The 22155-nt window shown below is 39.2% G+C and overlaps 2 protein-coding genes across 2 annotated transcripts in view; both read left to right on the top strand.

Moving 5' to 3' along the window:
* The first annotated feature begins 6191 nt into the window (after positions 1-6191).
* Positions 6192-14028, top strand: eif3eb (eukaryotic translation initiation factor 3, subunit E, b). The gene is made up of 13 exons (XM_038725511.1): positions 6192-6324; positions 6796-6913; positions 7332-7449; positions 7596-7638; positions 8289-8393; positions 8544-8669; positions 9106-9230; positions 9615-9741; positions 9837-9938; positions 11823-11932; positions 12229-12331; positions 12711-12845; positions 13642-14028. Exons 1-13 carry the CDS (start codon positions 6235-6237, stop codon positions 13678-13680), a joined length of 1341 nt encoding a protein of 446 aa, XP_038581439.1. The 5' UTR covers positions 6192-6234; the 3' UTR covers positions 13681-14028.
* Positions 14029-15242: 1214 nt separating this feature from the next.
* Positions 15243-22155, top strand: part of eppk1 (epiplakin 1) — a 137861-nt gene continuing 130948 nt past the window's right edge. Inside the window, exons 1-3 of the mRNA XM_038725446.1 lie at positions 15243-15417; positions 16135-16172; positions 19639-19809. Of these exons, the coding sequence (XP_038581374.1) occupies positions 15258-15417; positions 16135-16172; positions 19639-19809 (369 nt within the window). The 5' untranslated portion in view covers positions 15243-15257. The remainder of the gene's footprint in view (positions 15418-16134; positions 16173-19638; positions 19810-22155) is intronic.

Genomic DNA, 22155 nt, shown 5'->3' on the forward strand with positions numbered 1-22155 from the left:
ATAAAGTGAGCCCTCGCAAGATTCCCATGTTTACTAACCATGCCATGAACGTACAGCCTTACAGAGCCACCAGTGTGGCTGCAGACTCGTTTTTTGTATCCACACATTTACATTTTTATCTTCATGCACAAACAAACTCATTTGACACTTATATTATTGTACTTCTTTGTTGCAGATTAATTTGAATGTCCTTGTTTTGCTGTAAATCTCTAACTGGGACACACTAAGACATAGTGAGTCAGATTCAGACAATTAGATTTTGGTTTTCTTTCTTCTGTCTGTTTTATTTATGTTTTCTCTTTCATTTCTCTTTCTCTCTCACTTTTTTCTTTCACACACCATAGACTGTCCTTAGTGTGCTTTATCAGTCTCCTGTGCTCTGCTGGCGATAACTTATAACTGTGTTTGAGTGCACCACCCATCTAGGTTTAATGTCCTTCATTCCATGTATTTACACTATATATGAAATGATCCTACACACAGTGTGGACATGAATTCATGCAGGATCTACAGTTAATCTCTACATACAATACATTAGCACTGCCGCATTGATTTACATACGTGTGATTAACAGTCCATCATTGAGAAAACTGGCAGCCTTTCACACCTCTGCAGTCTACTTTGTCTGCATCTGGGGCAGATTTTACTGGAAATCTGCAAGAAATTTTTTTTTTAACAATTTAAACGGAGTCAAAGCTTTCAGACTCTATGAGGTTCTCAGAGGAAGATTCACTTCCAACGGGTTTTTCTTCTTTAGTGAAGAAAAAGAGAAAACAAGACTAAAGGAGGAGCTTTTTGTTGGGGCTGACAAGATGCGACAACAACCAGCAACACTGTCTTTGTGACAGGAGAAAATATGGTTTATGGAAAATGGGTATAATTTTGTAAAATGCTTGCACTTTTCTGCTACCAGCTGTCTCGACCATACACCTCTTACCTAAGACATAAATTCAAATATTAATCTGAATTAACTGTATTGGGGTATTTTAATACAAATTCCCTGGAGTGGCTCCCAATGGATCTGGAAACTAAGCATGGTGACTCAATGACACAGAAGATATATTGTTTTTATTCATGAAACGGTACAGCCATGTGTTATTCAGTCTTGTGACTAAAGCCTCCCTCACATTCAAATCATAAGTGTTGTGCGTGGCAGCACAGCAGACGGGTGCTCTACAAGGTTCAAAGCTCGATCTTAAGTGCACCTTTGAATTAGATGATGGACAGCAGCTCATCTAGAGTGAGCTTAGCCAGCAGTGTTGATAATTATTTATTTATTTAAATATTCATTGGACTTGAATCATGTGTAATTCACAGTTTGTCGTACATCAGATTTTTGTCTCTCATATCAGTTAGCCAGAGAGGAGGTGTAACTGCTCATTTTATTCCAAATAGGTGGACTTTCAGCCTTTTTGCAGCAAATAGCAAAAGAAAAAAGAAAGTAGAAAGACACTGAAAGTACAGTGTGTCCTGGTAAAATTGCTTAAAATAAAGGACTAGCACCGTTTTCAATGATTGTGATCAAGCAACTCTTATCATTTTATCTTTAATGTCACTTGTATTTACAGGACTGGGCAGTGTGAGAAAATCTTGCCACTGTTGCCTGGTGACTGCAGCACTGCCAACACACCTAACAAGCCACAAGCTATCGCTGGTCTTGTTTTTTTTTGTTTTTTGTTTTTTTTACAAATGCACAAGTAAACATCACCCTGCAGACTGCTGGGAAACTGTGTAGAAACTGAATTGGAGGTGGATGTTCAGGGAGGGGTAGGTGTCCCCAGGACTGTCTTATTTCCACTGCTTTAATGTCAGAGTATGGAAATTCATTCGCCTTGACACTTCAATCAATCAAACTTTATTTATTTAGCACAAGTCATACATCAACTGCAACTCCAAGTGCTGAACATAAAATGAGTTTAAAAGTTTTTACCGTTCCACAGGTCTTCTAACAACCAAGAGACCATATCTTAAAACCATAGCGAGACAATTTATGTGTGATAAGCAAACCAAGAAAATAATCTTGAAATCTATTCCAAAACAGGTGGCCAGTGTACTGATTTAAAAAAAGGTGTAATGTGTGCTTTCCTTCTGGTCCTGGTCAGCACACAAGCCATCACAAGTTTGTCAGTAGTGGCCTGGGAGAGAAACATATGCGCTCTTGCAATATAAATGTATAACATAATAGATAAAAGGCATATTTGGCCACATTCCGGATGTGGGCATCGAAAATTAAATTATGTCTATGATGATACCTAGGCTTTTAGCCTGGGAACTGGGAATTAGAGGTCAGTTTCTCTCTCTGTCCCACAGCTCCAATGACAAGAGCCTCTGTTTTATCCTGGATGAGCTGAAGGAAGTTCTGAGCCATCCAAGCAATAATGTCTAAAATACACTTGTGGAAAAGCACTTGTGATCCTTAGTGGTTCCAGAGAGCAGTAGTACAGCATCCTAGTAGAAAGCACAGCAATCTCACAAAAAAGAAGACACTGAGGTTAAAGTATCATCCAAGGGAGGATATTACATGCGGTATTATTTTTTTTATAGAATGTGTCCCTTTGTCTGTAATTAATCAGTTTCATTCGTGTGTCTTGCTCTTATGGCTTTATTAAATCGTTGGCTTCTTCTCTAAAGTGCTTCACATCCAGCTGGCTCTTATTCTCATAAAAAGAAATGGAAGTGGAAGACAGCCAGCCGCTGAGATGGAGTCCTGGATATGTCTTGGCCTCGAGGATGGACAGAGAGAAGGCGAGAGGGGGAAAGGGGAGGGATTGGGCTGCGTGCCAGCAAACACGACATTACATTTACTTTGTGTGAAAATAAGGCATGACTAAGCTCTTCCATAGAGATTTCATGTAGGAATTACTATTCAAAATGAAAACGTCTATGCTCAACTGCGATCTTTCAGAAAACAGAGAGAATTGTAAAGTGATGAGAGAGAGTTACCCTATGCAGCCTTTTTTATGAGTGTCTTAAATGCATCTACAGACATACTAAGAAATTATCTGGCTCAGTTGCAGTGTTGTACTGCACGGCCAATGAGCAGCGACTATGGTTCCTCTGTGACGGGAAAATGTGTCTCATTTTGTAGCTTTCTGCGAACCAGACTCTCGCGTAGGAGAACAAAGTTCACCCTGCTCTTGCCTCTTGAAGCAGCTATTTTCCTTGGTGTCATTCGTGAACTCTGGCTTCTAAATTGATGCACCTGTGCCCTCATCTCCTCTCCTTCACATTTTGTAAATAAATTAGGCACTCGGGTTGCCTCTGAGGTTCAGAACATTTTAAGGAACATGAAAACATGTTCTGCTCATCCTGCCCATGGAACAAGGCAGGTGTTTCCCTGCAGTACCAACCCTAGTAACTCAGATCTTTTATTGCACTCTATTTTGTGATGCACTCATACACTTTAGATGTTTAGAGTCATGCTTGCAACAGAGCTGTTAACATGGCTGTTTATTTCCTTGTATGCTGTGCTTGAAAGTCTTATCTGAGAGTTTTGTGTTGAGTCCCTGTATTGTGGAGATGCTTAATACTTCACTTTTATCTGGTGTCGTTCCTAGTTTATTTAAACACACTGTTGTTAAGCATGTACTTAAAAATCCCAGTTTGGATCCATTTCAACCTAGGTATCCAAATCCAAAATCCAAACTTCCATTCATGTCAAATATTCTAGAAAAGTTGTAGCAGAGCAACTCACCCTTTTCCATAAATGGTCTTCTTTCATTAACTGCTTGACCAGTATCAAACAGTGGTTATGTGACAACTTCTTGCTTCTGAACTCAGCGAAAACAGAAACACTAATTATCACCCCTGAAAGTAGCATCCCTCAGATAAAGCAGCATATTGGTGACTTGTCTCGTCTGTCCAGCCGAGCCTCAGGAACTTAGTTGTTGTTGTTTTTGATCCAGCAATGTCCTTGGAGTGCCACTCTGTAACTCTATCTTTTTACTTGTTTGAGCAAGAGGGAGGTTTACCATCTCCAGGCTGTTCAGAACTCTGCTGCAAGGCTTTTAACTAACATTAACAAAAGAGCACACATCACACCTGTTTTAGCAGCACTTCCAGTCCAGTATAGAATTTAATTTAAAATCCTGGTCATTCCTCCCTACATCTCTGAGTTGATACAGATTCATACTCTGACCCGTAGTCTGAGGTCATGAGGTCAGAGGTTGTTAGTGGTTCCCCACACTCATTTTAAAACCAGAGGGGATCGATCATTCGAAGCTGTGGCCCCTAGGCTGTAGAATGCATTACATCCCTTTCTATGTTGTGTGAATTCTGCAACTGAAGACTCTGCTATTCAAGCAGGCTTTTAGTTAGACAAGGGTTTTTTATGGTTTTTGTTCAATGTTTTCCATTTGTTTTTAAATTCTCTTATGCATTGCAGTTTACTTTGTTGTACTGTAGTACATTTTGTTGTGAAGCACTTTGTGATTTTTATCTGTGAAAGGTGCTATACAAATAAACTTTACTTACTTACTTACTAGACTGGATAAGAGGTTAGGTAGACATGTTCTGCCTTTCCAAAATGCTTCTACTACTTGTGATACTTTTCCCTGAATTGTATTTTGTAGCATACAGTATTGCATTCTTTTGTTTTTTTGATCAGTTTATGGCTAGTTAGATTAGGTAGCTCTCTGTTAAGTCGCCTATTTTAGGTTCCTCTGGCTTTGGTAATAAAATATTGGATCACTGGATCTGTATCTTTCCCTTGCCATCGTTTTTTTTTTTTTTTGGCAATCAGTTGCTTAGCTTTGTTTGAGCATTTGTCCCTGGTTCCCATAAAAAGTTAGACCAGGACACAACCAAGACTGCCTCCATGAATCTACGATCAGAGCTGGTTCGAGCTGGTAACATGCCCAGCAGGCTGTGGAGTTCTTTATCCACCTCATTGACTGATGCTTATGAAGCTCGGTGTCTCACACCTCTGATCACACTCCCTGCTGTGGTGACAGCTGCTACCTGTCTGACCAGTCCCTCTTCTGACCTCAAAGAGGTCAATGAAAAAAAACAGCAGACTCTCATTTGGGTAGGCCACATGCCCACAGAGTCCAAAGTCTCCTTCGATCCATATGTTAGACCTAAAATATTTTTGAGACATTAACACTTTTCTGCATCAAATTGCAAGACAAATACCATAACAATTCAGCCGTTTATTTTGTGTTTCTTGATGTATTTCAACTTATTTACTTGGTACGTTTTGTATGCCTTTGTGGCAAGACAGAAAGATTTTGTTCTTGGCTGTCTGAAGCTCTTGTAAATGCTACAGGGGATAATAATCTGAATCTGTAGCCTAAGAATGTGGACCACTCCACAGCTTGAGCTCCAAAACAAATTGTACATTCATAGAGCTAATGCATGTACAGGGGCACAGTGACATTTTCAGAGCTATTTGGGTTTCATTCTGGTTCAGAAAGAAGAATAAAAAACTCCACTGACTAGACAGGGTCAGCAAGAACTTTCACTCAATAGAACACATCACAGTGAATTTCTGGTGTCTATCTATTATCAAAATCGAATCACATAAACTAATTTGATGTGTCTACAGTGAAAAACATTTTATCTTTTGTTAATCTGATGTCAATCATTGACATTATTTCGGGTAAATATAACATTCACATCTATGATCAAGTAGTAGAGTAGACCAATTTATTTGTCCTTTTATAAGTTATTTAATTATGTCAGTTTGTGTCAAGGGTGTCACTTTGTTTTGAAAAGTGGTGTGGGTGGGCTCATATTAGGGACGTGACAATGCACAATATTGGGTTCAGGAGAACAAGATGAGAAATTTTTTTTTACATTATTTTGAAGAAATATTCAATGTGGAACGTGATTGGTGGGTCTGGGGGTCTTCCACCTATATTCAGGTGGCAGGTGACAATTTAAAATATTCAATATAATGGAATATAATGCATGAATCAGCAGCTTATTTTTTAAAGCTTGCTTTTTTTGGACGATGCACATTTGTTTCTTCTATATTTACTTTGCAAAACCATTCTCAAAGCATTATTTCATTTGTTGTTTGACATTTCTTGTTGCAAGCTACTTTTCAGAACATTTCCCCACTGTAAATGGCACCTGTGGTTAGTGAATGTATATATATATAGAAAGAGAGAGAGAGGGGCAAAGCTACTGTGAAATTACTGTGTGCTTTCTAACAGCTACCACTTACCAGCTTCACGGGGTCAGGTTCCGTCTGCGCTATGTTTGCCAATAAAGTTTTTGAAGCCAGCCAAGATGGCGGACTACGACTTGACAACCAAGATAGCACATTTTCTGGACCGGCATTTGGTTTTTCCTCTTTTGGAATTTTTGTCCGTAAAAGAGGTACAGCAGCTTTTGCGTCGTATGACTCCAAAATATCTTGTAGCTCCTTCTCGGTGGTATTTATGCCTGAAAACACAGTTGTAGCTAGCAGCGATTCATTCAGCCGGCTAACGTTAGTAGTCACGTTAGCCCGCCAGCTAGCAGCAAACGCTTGCTAAACTACCAATTTAATATCGTCTTTTAGAACTGGAGTGTTGCTGTTATGTTAGTTGTAGTAGCAGAAAATGACTGAGAATCCGGAAAACCGATGTTATTTTAGGGCTTTGGCTAGCTAGCTTTTTATTGTCGTTACCTAGCGTGTTAGCCTAAAGCGAGCGCATAGGATTAACGATGACTTTAACCGGCTGAATGAGACTGACTGTTACGCTTGTCCTGATGAAATAACATCAGGACAAGCGTTTGGTACAGTTGTTTGTAAATTTAAATATGTGTCCCAAAGGGAAACTAAATGTTTGTGTTTACTTGGAACAGATCTACAATGAAAAGGAGCTTCTTCAGGGGAAGCTGGACCTCCTCAGTGAGACAAACATGGTGGATTTCGCCATGGATGTGTACAAAAACCTGTACGCGGACAAAGAAATCCCACACTGTAAGAAAGTAGTTTGTCCTGAATCCATATCATTTAATTCCCTCATAATATCTAGCTTTTTAACAGTACAGTTGAAGATGCTTGCTAGGCACTGATGTTGTGCAAAACAAAAATCATGATTTATTTCATACATTGTAATATAAGTGTAACAGATTGTCAGTCATGTTTAAATCCCATAGTCAAAGAGAAGAATAGAAGAAAGACCTCCTCTTGTGTAGTCTGTGATGCCCCAACGCTGACCAGCCATTTGAGCGGTTCATGGTTTAACAGTTGGGAACATAATTGAACCATAATCTGTAAAGTGTTTGGTTACTTGGGAAATTATAGGTAAATATTTTCTACCATTTGCTGCTGTTCATTTTCCAACCAGTTAAACACATGTTAAGTCATTGGGGTTTGCTGTAATGTCCTGTTTCAGCTCTGAGGGAGAAGAGGAGTACTGTCGTGGCCCAACTAAAGCAGCTCCAGTCAGAGACGGAGCCAATTGTCAAGATGTTTGAAGACCCAGAGACCACCCGACAGATGCAGTCCACAAGGTCTGATCAACTTGTCAAATCTCTCAAATACTTTGCTCATTCTATATTACAGTACTGACAGTATTATAGTACTTGTAAAGGTGTGTCTGTAGACTATAAAAGGCTCATCTGATGTCTATTAATCTGTTTGTTTAATTCCTTATCAGAGATGGGAGGATGCTCTTCGACTATCTTTCAGAGAAACACAATGTAAGTTTTGAAATGTTACATGGTGTATTCACACTGTCCTCTTGTATAATAAGTGCACTGAATTTTAATCTTTTAAGGTGGGTTTCGCAATGTGTTTTTGTTTCCATAACAACCAGCTGCCACTGTGAGCCAGCAGGACTGTTATCCAAATCTCAGAATACTAAAACATCCAACAATACCCACCAAAGTGCTCATTACTCACTCATTGATCAGAGAAATACCATTGGCAGATACTTTGGCCTACTTTCTGGTTTAATTTCTTTTATTTAACCTTTTTTATATAATCTGCAGATTAATTGCACTTCTTTGTGATTAGGCAGTACATAAAAACGCTGTCCACATCGTGTGTTGTCAGTCTGAAAAACAGGTTTTGTTTTGCCTAAAAAGATGAAAGATGCCAGCACATGGCCTAATCAGCCACATTCTGTCAGCCTGGCAGCTTCTCGCAATTAGTTTTCTCTTTGGGGGGGGGTTGAGCAAAGGCGCTAGACGTTTGAAAAACAGTGGATTACTGTGACTACAGTCCAGGGCTATAGACTGTATAAAGACACATTCATTATAACCTTTATATCGTGCCAGCTGGTCAGTTTTCAACATTGTTCTACGTGCTTTAATTTAAGTTTTTATGTCCCTTGTTTTTTATTTTTTAGTTTCGTCAAGAATACCTGGACACTCTGTATAGGTACGCCAAATTCCAGTACGAGTGTGGTAACTACTCTGGGGCTGCAGAGTACCTCTACTTCTTCCGTGTCCTGGTAAGAATAACCACATACAAACAGAAAAAGATATTCCTAAGCCACAATATGAATATAGAATAAATGGTTCTTGTCTATTTAAAAATGTATATTATTTCCAAAATACTGCACAGTGTGTTTGTTACACTGACTTTGTTGCTTTCTGCTCAGGTTCCTGCAACAGACAGGAATGCCTTGAGCTCTCTGTGGGGGAAACTGGCCTCTGAGATCCTCATGCAGAACTGGGAAGCAGCCATGGAGGATCTCACTCGACTCAGGGAGACCATTGATAACAATGTACATGAATAATAGTTTAAGGAACAAAATTTCATGTTGCCTGTGACTGAACAGGTTTAGTCAACTTTAGCTACTTTTATTAGTGATTAGATTAGCAATATAGAATAAATGGCACATAGCAACATGGACTGGCATTTGCAGTCTCTGGTAAACTCAGTTCAGTAGTATAAATTTGCAAAAATGTGAGAGTGAAGCTCATTTTCTGAAATGTCAAAACCAGTACGATTACTGACTAATAAGTAGAAATGCACCCAGATGAAGGTCTGTTAATTACCTGCTGCTATTTGTAGGTCATTTGCCTCTAAATTTACTATGTGAACCTGCTTTGTGAGCGTTTCTCTGCTGTTTGGGAGGAAAGCCTTTCCTGAATGTATTTCTTTGCTTGATGCAACATTTCATAACATCATAACGCCATTTGTGTCGTCCTTCCTTTCAGTCTGTAAGCTCTCCTCTCCAGTCGCTCCAGCAGAGGACCTGGCTCATCCACTGGTCCCTCTTTGTGTTCTTCAACCACCCTAAGGGCAGAGACAACATCATAGAGCTCTTCCTCTATCAGCCCCAGTGAGTTTCTGTGTATTCAGTACAGCAAAGAACTCACTTTTTTAGATACAATGCACGGCGTTTATACAGGCTTGATGCCGCTGTCATCCAGAGCTTACTCTAAATTCTTGCTCAAGAACACATTGCTGAGGCACTATTTATTAAGGCCTTAGTAGTTGGAAGGCCAACCTACTGTTTTATTGTCAGTTTATTTTCTTAACCTGGATTTTTGATTTGATTGCAGTTAGAGAAGTGCACAGGTTTGGTTTAAAATGGTAACCTGTAAGGTATTTAACAGCATGAATCACAGATTTCTCTGTGTGTAAAAATGTGTTGATTGTATCCAAATTCATTGTAATGGCAGCTAATGATAGTGCCACTGTATGCTGCCTTTGTGTTTTTCAGGTACCTGAACGCCATCCAGACAATGTGCCCACACATTCTGCGGTACCTTACAACGGCAGTCATCACCAACAAAGATGTGCGAAAGCGCAGGCAAGTGCTCAAGGACTTGGTGAAAGTCATTCAACAGGTAAGATCAATAAATGTTAGCAGAATAATTCTTATGTAATTTGCCTCAAGAATTTAATCAACACATGATTGATGGTTTCTCTCTCACTCCTGCAGGAGTCGTACACATACAAGGACCCAATTACAGAGTTTGTGGAGTGTCTCTATGTGAACTTCGACTTTGACAGCGCCCAGAAGAAGCTGAGGGAATGTGAGTCGGTAAGGACCCCTTCCTTAAAGTTTCTCCTCCAGTTTTCCCGCTTGACAGTGTGTGTTTGTCATGGTGTACAGGCCTAAATCGCACCATAAAAGTTAGCTGTCTCCTGGGACTGAAGGGTAATATGAAGCTTCCCCTAGCTATGGTGCTCTGATCTCCTGAGTCCCTTCGCAGCTATTCAGTCTCAGCAAATCCATGTCTGGCCTGATTTGCTGGCTCTAACTTTTATTCACTGTGATTTTCAAAGCGGAACAGCTGTCAGATTTGGAGCTTGGTTGCCTTCTCTTTAGAAACCCTTGACTGCAGTTTTGTAGTTGTGTTGGGGGACCACTTTGCGTGTTCTCTAAGCACTCTCATCAATTGGCTTTTACCCCTCTTGTATAAATTATGCAGTGATTGCAAAGGCCTCAACTATCCTGTCAGAGCCAGAGTGTGAGCATAATGACGGAAGAATGAAGATGGTTCATTAAGTCATTCTGTTGTCTTGTTTTCAGCTCTCTTTTAATGGTCAGGGGAATTTAATTTTACATGTTTTTTCCCTCTAGAAATCAACAACTTCTCTTAATTACTGTACAAACATCATCACATGATTTTTTTTTTTTTAGTTTTGTGGTTTGCTATTTCTTCCAGTCTGTCTCAATCACAAGATATGAAAATAATTAGTGAACCAGTAAACCCATTGATTATTTATGGTGTACTACGGCACCTTAGTTTGTGTTCACCACAGCAAAATGTTGAATAATTGGATTTCTTACACAATAACAAAGCATCATTATTTCATAGCTCTTTGTGAAATAATAATGCCACATCTGCTTTCACAATCCCATTTGATGTTTCTGATCGTTGCTTTAAAACCACAGATAGAGATGACTTGACATAATCTCCCACAGAACACTCATGGCTCACATCTGGTGATATGGCTGCTTTATGATTCGTGTTGGATGACGGCTGGTTCCATGTTTTCTTTAGCATGAGCTTGGCTGCAATAATGGAGAAATGTGTTAACATCTTGTTGTGTAACAATACATATTGACATATTACTTAAAAAATCTGCCTTGAGAATACATTAATGTTTATAGCTGGGAGCATTAGCATTTTAGCTTCTTTTTCATAAGGGCATTAGCTTCTTTTTCATAAGGGCAGAACATCGTCTTGTGATTTTGTTTAATGACATTCTTTTGTAATAGAGGAACAGTAATATCAACATCAGTACATGATTTAGCTGTCGCATTCACACCACAGGAACCTCCTAGACAGCAGATTATCTAAAGAGATTTGGAAGCACATTGATGCATAAATGTGCACTTTAATGAGGAATATTTGATTTTCCAATTTCTAATGGTGTGATATAATGCAGCTTGTGTGACCATATCTTTTGGGGGAATTGGCAAGTTTGGGGAAAAAAACATTATCCAATACAAAACTGTCTTATAAATAACATTACATTGTGAGGTTGGATAGATTTAAACCTGGACATTTTAATGTATGGGTGGATAAACCAATAGCTGGAAATTCGGCCAGAACGGGGTGGCAAAACAGCCAGACCACAGTCAAAGGAAATCGTTTCCAGCACGTCATGGTTGTCGTGTGGTACTATTATGTACTCTAGTGTACTTAAAGTAAACTTATCATTCCAGTAAAACATGGGTATGGATTGAAATTATAGCTCCACACACTGATGTAGAGTGTTATTTCATCGCATATGTTTTGAAGACGGCTCTGCATATATTGGAAAATGTGCTGGCAGAGAAACTGCTAACTGAAGGAACATTTGGTCTGTTCCTGATTTTGTTTTTCTCTCAACACTTTCTGTACATGAATGCTTTGTTTGTGTTTATAAAGTGATTATTACAGTATTTACAGGAGTGTGGTTTCTCTTTCTTCAGGTTCTTGTCAACGACTTCTTCCTGGTCGCTTGCCTCGAGGATTTCATCGAGAATGCCCGTCTCTTCATCTTTGAGACTTTTTGTCGGATCCATCAGTGTATCAGCATCAGGTACACTGTCCTAGAAATAGGCTTTCTTGTCAGTAACACAACAGTGTGTGCATTGCCTTTTTATTTGTTAAAACATGAGAAGAAACAATGAAAAGATCTTTCCAACTTCTGGACCCAGGTGATTGATGTTCTGCAGTAATATTACTTCTCAGCGCTCCCAAATTTGATATGTTCTTTCATGTCTTTCTAGTTCTTTATCGTATATTAAACTGTAAAAAGGAGACTTTGAAGACTTCCTCCCCAAAGGATATTTACTTAACTGAAATGCCCCCTCCTCCTTCACTCTCTCCACTCAGCATGCTGGCAGACAAGCTCAACATGACGCCCGAGGAGGCGGAGAGGTGGATCGTCAACCTCATCCGTAATGCCAGGCTTGATGCCAAGCTTGACTCCAAACTGGTGAGGCTCTGCATTCGCTGATCCACCTTCAGTCAGTCAGATGCACTTCAAGTCACTCAGCCTAGCATAAACAGCCCGTACCAGACTACTAATTTGAGACTACTAATAGCTGTGTCAATTTATGTATTTGCGCTTACATAGGATTTAACCGTGCACTTTAACATTACATTTATTCATTTAGCTGACGCTTTTATGCAAAGCGACTTACAATTGCTATATATGTCAGAAGTCGCACGCCTCTGGAGCAACTAGGGATTAAGTGTCTTGCTCAGGGACACATTGGTGGATGTGTCACAATGGGGAGTATCCACTGCACCATCACCACCCCTATTTTAAAGTCTTCTTCATAAAAACAAATTTTGGTGGTTTTGTTTGTCAGGGTCATGTGGTGATGGGAAACAACGCAGTGTCGCCGTACCAGCAGGTGATCGAGAAGACCAAGAGCCTGTCCTTTCGTAGCCAGATGTTGGCAATGAACATTGAGAAGAAGGTGGCCCACAGCAACAGGAATGAGGTAGACTCAGCACTAAACATTGTATAGGGATGTGAACTTTTCACCTTTTAGTGGTATTTACTGTTGCGGGAAAGAGGATATGAATATTATAAATCATTTTTATGTCTTTTTTTTTTGTTGTTAAAGTTGAGTTGACAAAGACAGAACTTTATTTACAAACATCCAGTAAACTTTGATTGATAGTATGGCGGTCCCATCACCGGTTCATGGCTTGTTGTATTTTAAATGAATTTTATGGGTTAACAGTGTTTATACTTAACACTGGAGATAAATTTTTGCATTCAGAGATTAAAAAAATGTCAAAGTTTAACCTAATGTCACTTCACTCATTCTTATTGATCACCTGTCATGTCAGCATGTGCAGACTAATTTCCTTAGTTCTGCTGCCCTCTGATGGATCTATGTGAAAACACTATATTTACATTTAATTCCCATTATCTTCTCTTAGCTGATTGTGACCACAGATTTTCTTATAGATCTATCTTATAGATCTTGATAAGCAAGCTGTATGCTTGTAACATGAAACCTCTTACTTTTTTGAGTTCAACGGCATTATACAACATTTCCTTTTGGGAAAAGAAATCGTGATTTTAATTTGAGTCATTTGCCATGCCAGTAAATATGGAGGTACTCTGTACAATCTAACATTATTTTGTCAAAAGATCTTTTATTTTTGTCCTGTCAATCATTTTGAAAGAGAAGATGGCAGTTGGAGGATCTAATTTTGGGAAGGAAAAAAAAAAACTTGCCTTTTGGAAAGTAGTTTGAGCCTTTATTCTTGTTTTTGTTTTCTCAGACACCAAACTGGGCTGCTCAAGACACCGGCTTCTATTAAAATGGAAATCAGTATCAAGAGGATGCGGATGGTTCTTGTGGATATTATTAAAGCTTTTTAATGTATTTATGAATTCATCAGTTACCCACTATTGTCATTTAACTTAACTTAACTTAACAGCTGCGATACAAAATATCCAGCAGGAGGCAGCGAGGCTTGAAGAGGTTCTTTTCACATATTATTTATATTAAGTGGGTCCTTTTCTCTTTAACATAACTTACTTGAAATCTAGTATTACTTTGTATTAGTTTGATTTTGAGGTGAAGTGGTCATGTTTCAATTATTCACCCAAAGTTTGGAGGTAAAGATTGAACTAAAAATGTAATAAATTAACATTAAACATTTATCGAGCTCTTGTTTCTTCTTACTCTATTAATTCTTCACCACTAGATGGCGCACTTGGTTCATTTTTGTTTTTGCTGTCAGCAGACAGTAGTAACATTTAACAATCTCTGCCAGACTGTAGTTCCTATTACAACATAATATTTCTATAACTTGTCATTAAAAGACAGACAGGTGCACAATTGACATGCAAATAAAAGTAAGAATACTTTCACAGTAGACACTGAACTTGGCTCTCCTATAACCGGCCATGACGTGAGAGGCCACCCAGATCAAATTGGATGGAAAGCACTGTGAAACCGGAACTCACAAGACACACATCATGCAACAGTCTCACACACTTGGATAATTTTCAAGGCTCTTGTTTGTTGTAACAATGTCAGTTAGTGTTGGTTGTTTCTGCGTGTGAAGTAAATGTTTAGCCACACCTTATTCCTGAATTTTGAATGACACTTCAAAGCCTACTCCATTACAGCACATCCTTGTGTAAATGTGCTGTGTGCATACTAAAGCATTGTTAGAGTAACATGCAGCTGTAAGGAGCAGGGTTAATTTAAACCTGTTAGGTGAATAGTTTAAGTCAAGGTTAAGTGTGCTCTCTTTGTTAACTGTTAATCTCACATTGTCAGTCTTTATATGGAATGTGACATGAATGTGCAGTCTGTTTTTTGAAATGGGTTAATGTAAAGAAATGACAGGCAGCTCCTGCGCAAGAATACCTTTAACCTCTGTCACTGAAGAAAATACTGCTGGCAGGCATGCAGGTAAAGACGGGAAAGTGCCCCAGGTGCATTTCTGAGTCGCCCCTCAGAATTGCAGCCTGTGTGAGGATTCTTTCTGTTCACCCTGGGAGTGGCTGACAGCCGCTGTAACTCCTAGCCCCTCCTCCAACTGTTTTGCTTATGCACACACACAACACTTTTCCAGGACCCAGTAAAACACAAGACACATACACAAGCTAACACACATGCTTACACACACACACACTCAGAGCTGACGTGGGCTGAGGTCTGAGCAGGGCTCCTTCTGTAACAGCTGGTATCCATCTGTGGTTGCCGTTGCTTTGGCTGCTACTTCCTCCTGCTGCTGTAGGCACTGTGGCTGGCCTGAGAGGACACAAACCGACCCACTGCAACCCATACATGAGCTCTGCTGCAGTCACACTCTGGGACTCAGACTGACTATAGATAGTGAGGCTCCACTGGTGACAAGCAGTGTGCTCACCACCCTTCAGCATGGATACCCTGATAGCCTGGGCTGTCACTAACCCAGCTGTGGCCCGGCTCCTCTGGGTCCTAGTTCTGGTGCTGGCCACCCTCCTGGTCTGGCTCTTCTTCTTCTGCTGCTACAGCTGGAACCAGAGATCCTCGCCCTCCTTGGAGAGGTACCTGGCAGGTAGGTGGGCCCCTGAACCCCCACCCCTGTGGGTGTGTGGAGGCCTGTGATAGGCGTACAGCAAGAAGTTTTAACTTGAAGTCAGGCTCGGTTTTACTCTGAGGAATACTCAGTGGGAATGCATTTTTTCCCTCCAAGTCCACAGTAAATTGTTAGTGTTTCCTTTCCAAGACTGCAGTGTTCACATTTTCCAGAAATTGCCAGCTCTTGTTGGCTCTGACTCCATTTTGTGGTTGGAGCTGTTGTGATTACTGTTTAAATGTGCTTTACCCATGTGAGGGTATACAATGGGTCTTTCATATTTATTAGTACAATAAAACAAGTTTATTTTTAGGACGTTGCTGTGAGCCATTGCAGACACTCTTTTCCATCTAACTAAGAACGTAAAAGTACACTATTGTTGTACCACACTCCAGAATGTGAGCTTAATGATACTTATAACTTTGACATGATTTGATGATATGGGTCAGCATTCAGCTGAAGCCTACAAGCTGCAGAGTCATGGTAACCTGCATGTCACTGCAGTGAATCATGACTCAGGACCTCTCTGTCTTCTCTACTGCAATATACGCATTTTAAAGCAATATCACTGTTGCTACTTGATAATAGTAGTGCGGTGATGATTGACCTACATTGTCTTTTGATTCTTTGTAATCCAAACTATTTTGTTCATTCTTAGGTAACATTTGATTGTTTTTTTATTTTATTATCATACAGTGACGGCAAAGCGCTCCAAATCTAAAGCTCCAACTCAGGTAAGGAAATCTATGTAATATGAGACTTTGTTCTGTCTGTTTTAATGAACTACTTCCTCATTTGGACCCAATATGTGAACACGTCGTCATGCCTTACATTCCTATATAACCATGATGGAGTCCTCAAAGTGCAGTCTGCTTTCATTATCACATTAGCACATCTATTTGTAATGCCTGCCTCAGACTTCAGAGGTCCTCCTTCACTTGTCTGTTGCTCAGTTTCATCCAACCAGCCTGCAGATCAGAGAAGCACACAAGACCAGCAAGCTTGACAGGTTCCTCATTACTTTTGTGTACTGGACCATTATTATTTAGTGACATGGTATGATTGTATGTCTATGTCATTTGCCAGTGTGTGACACAAACTGAAATCATGTCACATAGTCACAACATTATAAAGAGAAAAAAAATAAAAAATTTAATTTAAACTACTAATAACTATTTTTTTAACCTGAAGTTAACATCTTTTGGGAGGGGCCTCTGTTTTTAAAGAAAGATTCAGATTAGACCAATATTAAGTGGATTTGGCTGTGATTGGTACCTCTTTGGGGAAAAATGCTACATTCTTCATATTTTAATAAACCTGTTTTGCTACATTTAAATAGTCCATCAGGAATACCTCCTGTTAACTAGGTTTGATGCTTTGAAATAAACACACTGCTTGGAATTAGTTCTTAAAGCAAGTCAGCAGCCTTTCATCAATAATCAATCTCATATTTGCTCTTACAAGCATCCCCCTAGCTAAATGCTATGTCCACATGCTAACATGTTCATAATGACAATGTTAACATGCTGATGTTTGTGGAGACGTCAGGGGATTACCAGTCATGATGAGGATTAATCATCTGGGAACCATGAAAGTCTGCAGCAAGTTTTGTGTCAATCCATCCAATAGTTGTTGAGATATTTCAGTCTGGACCAGAGTGGACTGACTGATGGCCACACTGATGGCGTGGAAATGTTGCTGAGTTGTGTAGTGATTCTGCCCACAGCATATCCTGTTTTTACATTTAATGTTCAGTCTCAGTAATACAGGGAAGTGATTCATTTAATGTTTCCGGCGTGAGCAACAGTGTTTCTTTATTAACACAAAAGGAACTGGCATTTGCTGAAGCACAAAACAAAGAACATTGTTCTTATTCAAAGCCATTTGAACAACATGCATATACTACAATTTGAGCAGCATACAAGTCCTACAATATAAATATAATACACCCATGTACTCTTGTCCCATCTAGTATCACTGCGGAGGACGTTGTTTATACCATTCCTATATAATCTGTGTACTGTAATATAACCTCTCAGCAGCTGCAGCTTTATCACACTGCAATTCCATCACTAAGTCTACTGCAAGAGGGCTCATGTTATACTGAGAGATCTGTAGCTTTGCTGGCCTCACTCAGTGTGTTTTGACACAGTGATTACTAGTGTTGTACACAGTGGAGAAGCACTGTGCAGTCATTGTGTGTGATAAGATTGAGAGGCTCTCTGAAATGGCTCCATGCATGAAGCCCCTTGTCTAACTAACTTTTTCCTGCAGCAACCAGTGTATGGACAAAGAGACATGTGAGGTCTCTGTCTAAAAAACAGAGTGACTTACAGCAGCTAACATAATGTCAGTCTCTGTTTTGAAACCTGTCACAGATAGGAAAAAAATGGCTGCACACTGATAAAAAAAAAACAGAAGAGACTCTTTAGATGCAAAAAGAATAAAAAGGTGACAAAATGTTAAAAGGGTACAAACCTGTCAGTCATGGACCATCTTCAGCACTATATTGTCAGCATGGTGCTGTGATCTAAACATCCTGTTTTTAGTCCCGTTTTATTAAATTTTTTTCCACGTAATTGATAAAATATATGCAACATTAAACTGTAACAGAAGTTTGGGAAATTCATTCACACAGCCCTGTTAATGGATGCTTGGTTGATGCAGCTCTGTCTCAATGTCGCCATTTTGAATCTTGTATGTCAATGTTCCCCATTTTTCTTCCAGTTGTACTTCTTGTAGTCTCAATATATGTATCAGTTTTTCCATTAAGAAGATTTCTTCAACAATTATTAGCCAATGGCCCTTTGTCAGGGGCACTACAATCCCCCAAGTCCAGGTAATAGCTTTTTTATTTGCTATTAACAGCATTTTAACTAAATTCTACTCGTTTTGTGAGTGTATTTCCGTTTTTTCCTATGAAATAGGACTGATCTTGGTTACACTCACCCAACACCACTTCTTAAGATTGCAAACCTTTTCACAGTTGTTAATTTCTGTTTTGAGAAGGACTTCTGTGTTAAAATTAGTACCCAAATACTAATATATACAACTATGATGCACCGTGGATCTTAGCCTAATACTGTATAAGCATGCACTTCCATGTCTTAAAAGAGTTGAAAGTGGTGTTTAAACAAAAAGACAACAAGAGTCGTTGGGAGGGTGTTCCATAAATATTCCCTTCATGCGTGCTGGTGGTTCAGAGGTTATTGCAGAGCCGAACAGCCTTAGATTTCATCTGTCACGCTGTGCGATATGTGAATGAATGATTGCATGTGATTTACAACAACAGCATGAAAGAAAGGCTTGTTCATTTTTTTGACAAAGGAAATGTCATCCATGCGTTCTGTCGATTTCAATTCATGGCAAAGAAAGGACTATACAATCACTCCTTTCAAAATATTGCATGCCTCAAAACCCTTACCCGCTGATTACGGCATGATACGATGAGACAGAACTTTATTTATCCCTAAAATGATTGACAGATCAGGACTTCTTCCAAAGCCTGCTGAGAGGCAACTAACAAAATCAGCTATGGATAAAGAAATAACGTTATGTAATTTGACACATAATTCAGACTATTCTGACTGAACATTGGCATTAATAATCTTTAAATATAGCAGATCCACTCTGTAAAAGCTAGTATCATGATGTCAATTAAGACATTTCATAGTTTGCATTCAATGGCACTATAAGATTTTTTGCTTGGGTGCAAAAAACTAATTTGATGTAGTTATATTCCTCTTCAGGGAATTTCAGCAGCAGGAAAAACAAAACCCCATTTGTTTACCTGACAGCACTAATCATAATCAGTGGCCTCTGAATAAGGAAGCTTTTGTCCAGCTCAGTCAGTGCATGCCAGATATCAAGTTTTCCAATGGTGAGATCTATAATTGGAGAGCAGTCTTTCCTCAAAACAAACTTTAAAACTGAGCCTTAATTTGGAAATAAAAACTAAACTTGTTTCCATGTCGGATGGAGGTTTCTACGTTACAGTGACTTTGTGTTTTTTGTTCCAAAACGGTATTTTTGGCAGAATGGGAAAGCCCATGTTGTAGCTAAAGTTTACCCCTGAAACCTTAATAAAAATCTGTGCGTCAGAGAGGCTGCCGTGTAAAGCTGATATAGTGGCTGAGACAAATCTGCTATGATGAAAAGGTTGATAATAACTTTAAATAATTAAAGGCAGTGTCGTTTCAGAGGAAGAAAAAGCCCAAAGAGAAGCCAGTTGCTTCCGTCCAGTCAGAGGAAGTTGCGGTGAAGGAGTCTGTGGCCCTGGGACAGGAGCCACCGTGTCCGGCAGTGAGGAAAAGGAAGAGACGCCCACTTAAAGGCAGGATGGAAACTGTGACTGGAGGGAGATCACAGAAGGTGAGGAATGTCTCTCCACTGTGTGTCATCAAAGGTCTCATTTTTCTGGTGTCAGGACCAATTTCTCCGCTGCATTTGGTTTAATAAGTCCATTTTTGGACCTTTGGAACGTTTAAAGGGCTATGAAATGTTCTTTGTTGTCACTGACAATTATTTAGATTTGAGCTGTTTGTCAACTGGGTTCTGATGGTTTTTATGTCAGTGCAGAAATAACTAATGCATGTTGATTTTACTATTTTTATTTCACATACAGTGATGATGTAGCTTTGCAATCATGGGTGGATGCCTAGAAACACAAAGAACTGTAATTTGGCAAATATTGTAGCCTGTTAATCCTACAATATTATAGCTTGCTATTACCAGGCCGTGGTTGTATATAAGATTTTTTTCTTATCTAAATTGCCTGGCTTAAATAAAATAAAATAACAATCTTGGACGGCAGTGGATTCATAATATTTACCCAGGTGAATCACAAAATAGTCTAGAGTACTTAGTTGTGTTTAATTGGAACAACTTTAAATATCTTTATTGCAGTTAAAGTGTACTATTTTAAATACATTTTATGTAATATTTAAGATACATATATCTTCTAAATGTGTTCCATGGACATCTTGAAAATAATATCAGCTCATTGTTGTGTCTTACTGTACTCAACATGCTCGTGAAGAGTTAAAACATGTGCAAAAGACCAAACTTCAGGAACTCACTTGTAGAGGAGCCAGAGTATTTGAAACCTTTATAGGTTACAGGGCTTGTTCAAGAACACCAGTGTTTGTTGAGTGCTTCTCAAGATTTATCCACTGAACACACATTTCTTGACATGCTCCTAGAGTGTACTTGTTAAGTATTCTCTCTCTCTGCTCATTTAGTGGTGACAGTATTGTTATTTAAAAGGTGTTTCAAAGTTGCTGTGAGTTTCTCTCACCTGACTATACATCTCTTAAAATCTGTTTTTCCAACACCCGGGTTCCTCACAGGAGACCAGCATCTCATTTTGCAGGATTTCTTATTCAGCAACAATAATTTGAAGTGAATCACGTGATTATAAAATGGTTTACGTTCATTACCACAGTAACAGGTCTTAACTGCCCGGGAACATCCTTCACCTTCCTGAGCGCTCCACTGCTCTCTGGCTACATGAAGCACTTGGTTGATCAGATTGACCCTTTAGCACAATGGGTACAAAGCTGGCACAGACACCAGTATTCAGAACTGATGGCATGCTGGAATGGGCTCAGAGTGGGATTAAACCAACGCTTCACCTCCCCCAGTCCCCATATCCTCCATACCCATTGATTCATTCTCCAAGTGGGAGACTAATAATATAGTAGGGCCACACAAACAAGCACTCTATCATTCATGGTGTTGTGATTATGTAATGGCTCAGCATGACAGTTTTTAATTCGACTCAGTGCAACTTGGCCCCATTCGGAGCAAAAAAGAAACATGAAAACACGACGTAGAATAAATAACTTGGAAGACAAAAGGAGGCTAGATGGAACAGCTTTTCTGATTAATTATAGCTGTTCGTTTGCATTTTATGACATCAAAGTGCAGGCAGAGGTCAGCTGGCAGACACTTACACTACAAACTAGTTGTGATGTTGGACTGCCACTAACAGTAGTTTCTCACATTTACTGTCATTATTACATAATTCTACATGACATCACATAAAGCTCTGAATGTTAATAAGCATGTTGTCAACAAATACAGGAATCATTGAGGAAAAATATGGTGAGCCAAGACTTTCTGGAAGAACTTGTTGGTTTGTTTGTTGTGTTTTCAGACATCATAGTGAATATATTTTAATAAGACGAAAAATTACTCAACACAAGATCCAGTTTCAACTATATTTCATGGCCTTTTTCAGGGAATGAAGTTGCTCACTTGTCATGTTTTGGGTTTTTTTGTCTTCACTTTAGTTATTAGACAACACATGTAAACTTGGATTTCTCTCTGCATTGAAGGCATGTGTCCAAAACAAGCCGGTTAATATAAACATTTTTTGCTCCATTTAACCCCACAAGATCTTTTTTAAATGTTGGCTTCAAGCTTGGGTTTAAAAGTTACACCATCAAGAGTTTACACATAGGCGTCAAATATGTCAGATCCCTTTTGTAAGTGTAGGATTATAGCATCAATGTAACCAGGTAATCTATCACAGCCAGACAGTTGCTGATCTCAGCAGTAGCCTAGTGTGCAGGCATCCTATTTTGTAACATCATCCTGAAGGTGTTTAGTTCAAGGAAAAAGTAAATCCCCAGTCTGACAGGGCTTGAGATGGTGTCTCTCTCTACACACAATATTATAGACAGCATACCGGGACACACTACGTTATAAAGTTAT

This window comes from Micropterus salmoides, unplaced genomic scaffold (assembly GCF_014851395.1).
Source record: "Micropterus salmoides isolate LMB-PRFRI ecotype aquatic unplaced genomic scaffold, ASM1485139v1 Ms_hic_scaffold_17, whole genome shotgun sequence".
NCBI classification, from domain to species: Eukaryota; Metazoa; Chordata; class Actinopteri; order Centrarchiformes; family Centrarchidae; genus Micropterus; species Micropterus salmoides.

Bases quoted from the DNA above. Each gene is read 5' to 3' on its own strand.
- eif3eb (XM_038725511.1), top strand. From the start codon at position 6,235: ATGGCGGACTACGACTTGACAACCAAGATAGCACATTTTCTGGACCGG. The intron at 12,332-12,710 runs GTGAGGCTCTGC...TTTGTTTGTCAG, and splicing joins CCAAGCTTGACTCCAAACTG to GGTCATGTGGTGATGGGAAA. The intron at 12,846-13,641 runs GTAGACTCAGCA...TTGTTTTCTCAG, and splicing joins CCCACAGCAACAGGAATGAG to ACACCAAACTGGGCTGCTCA.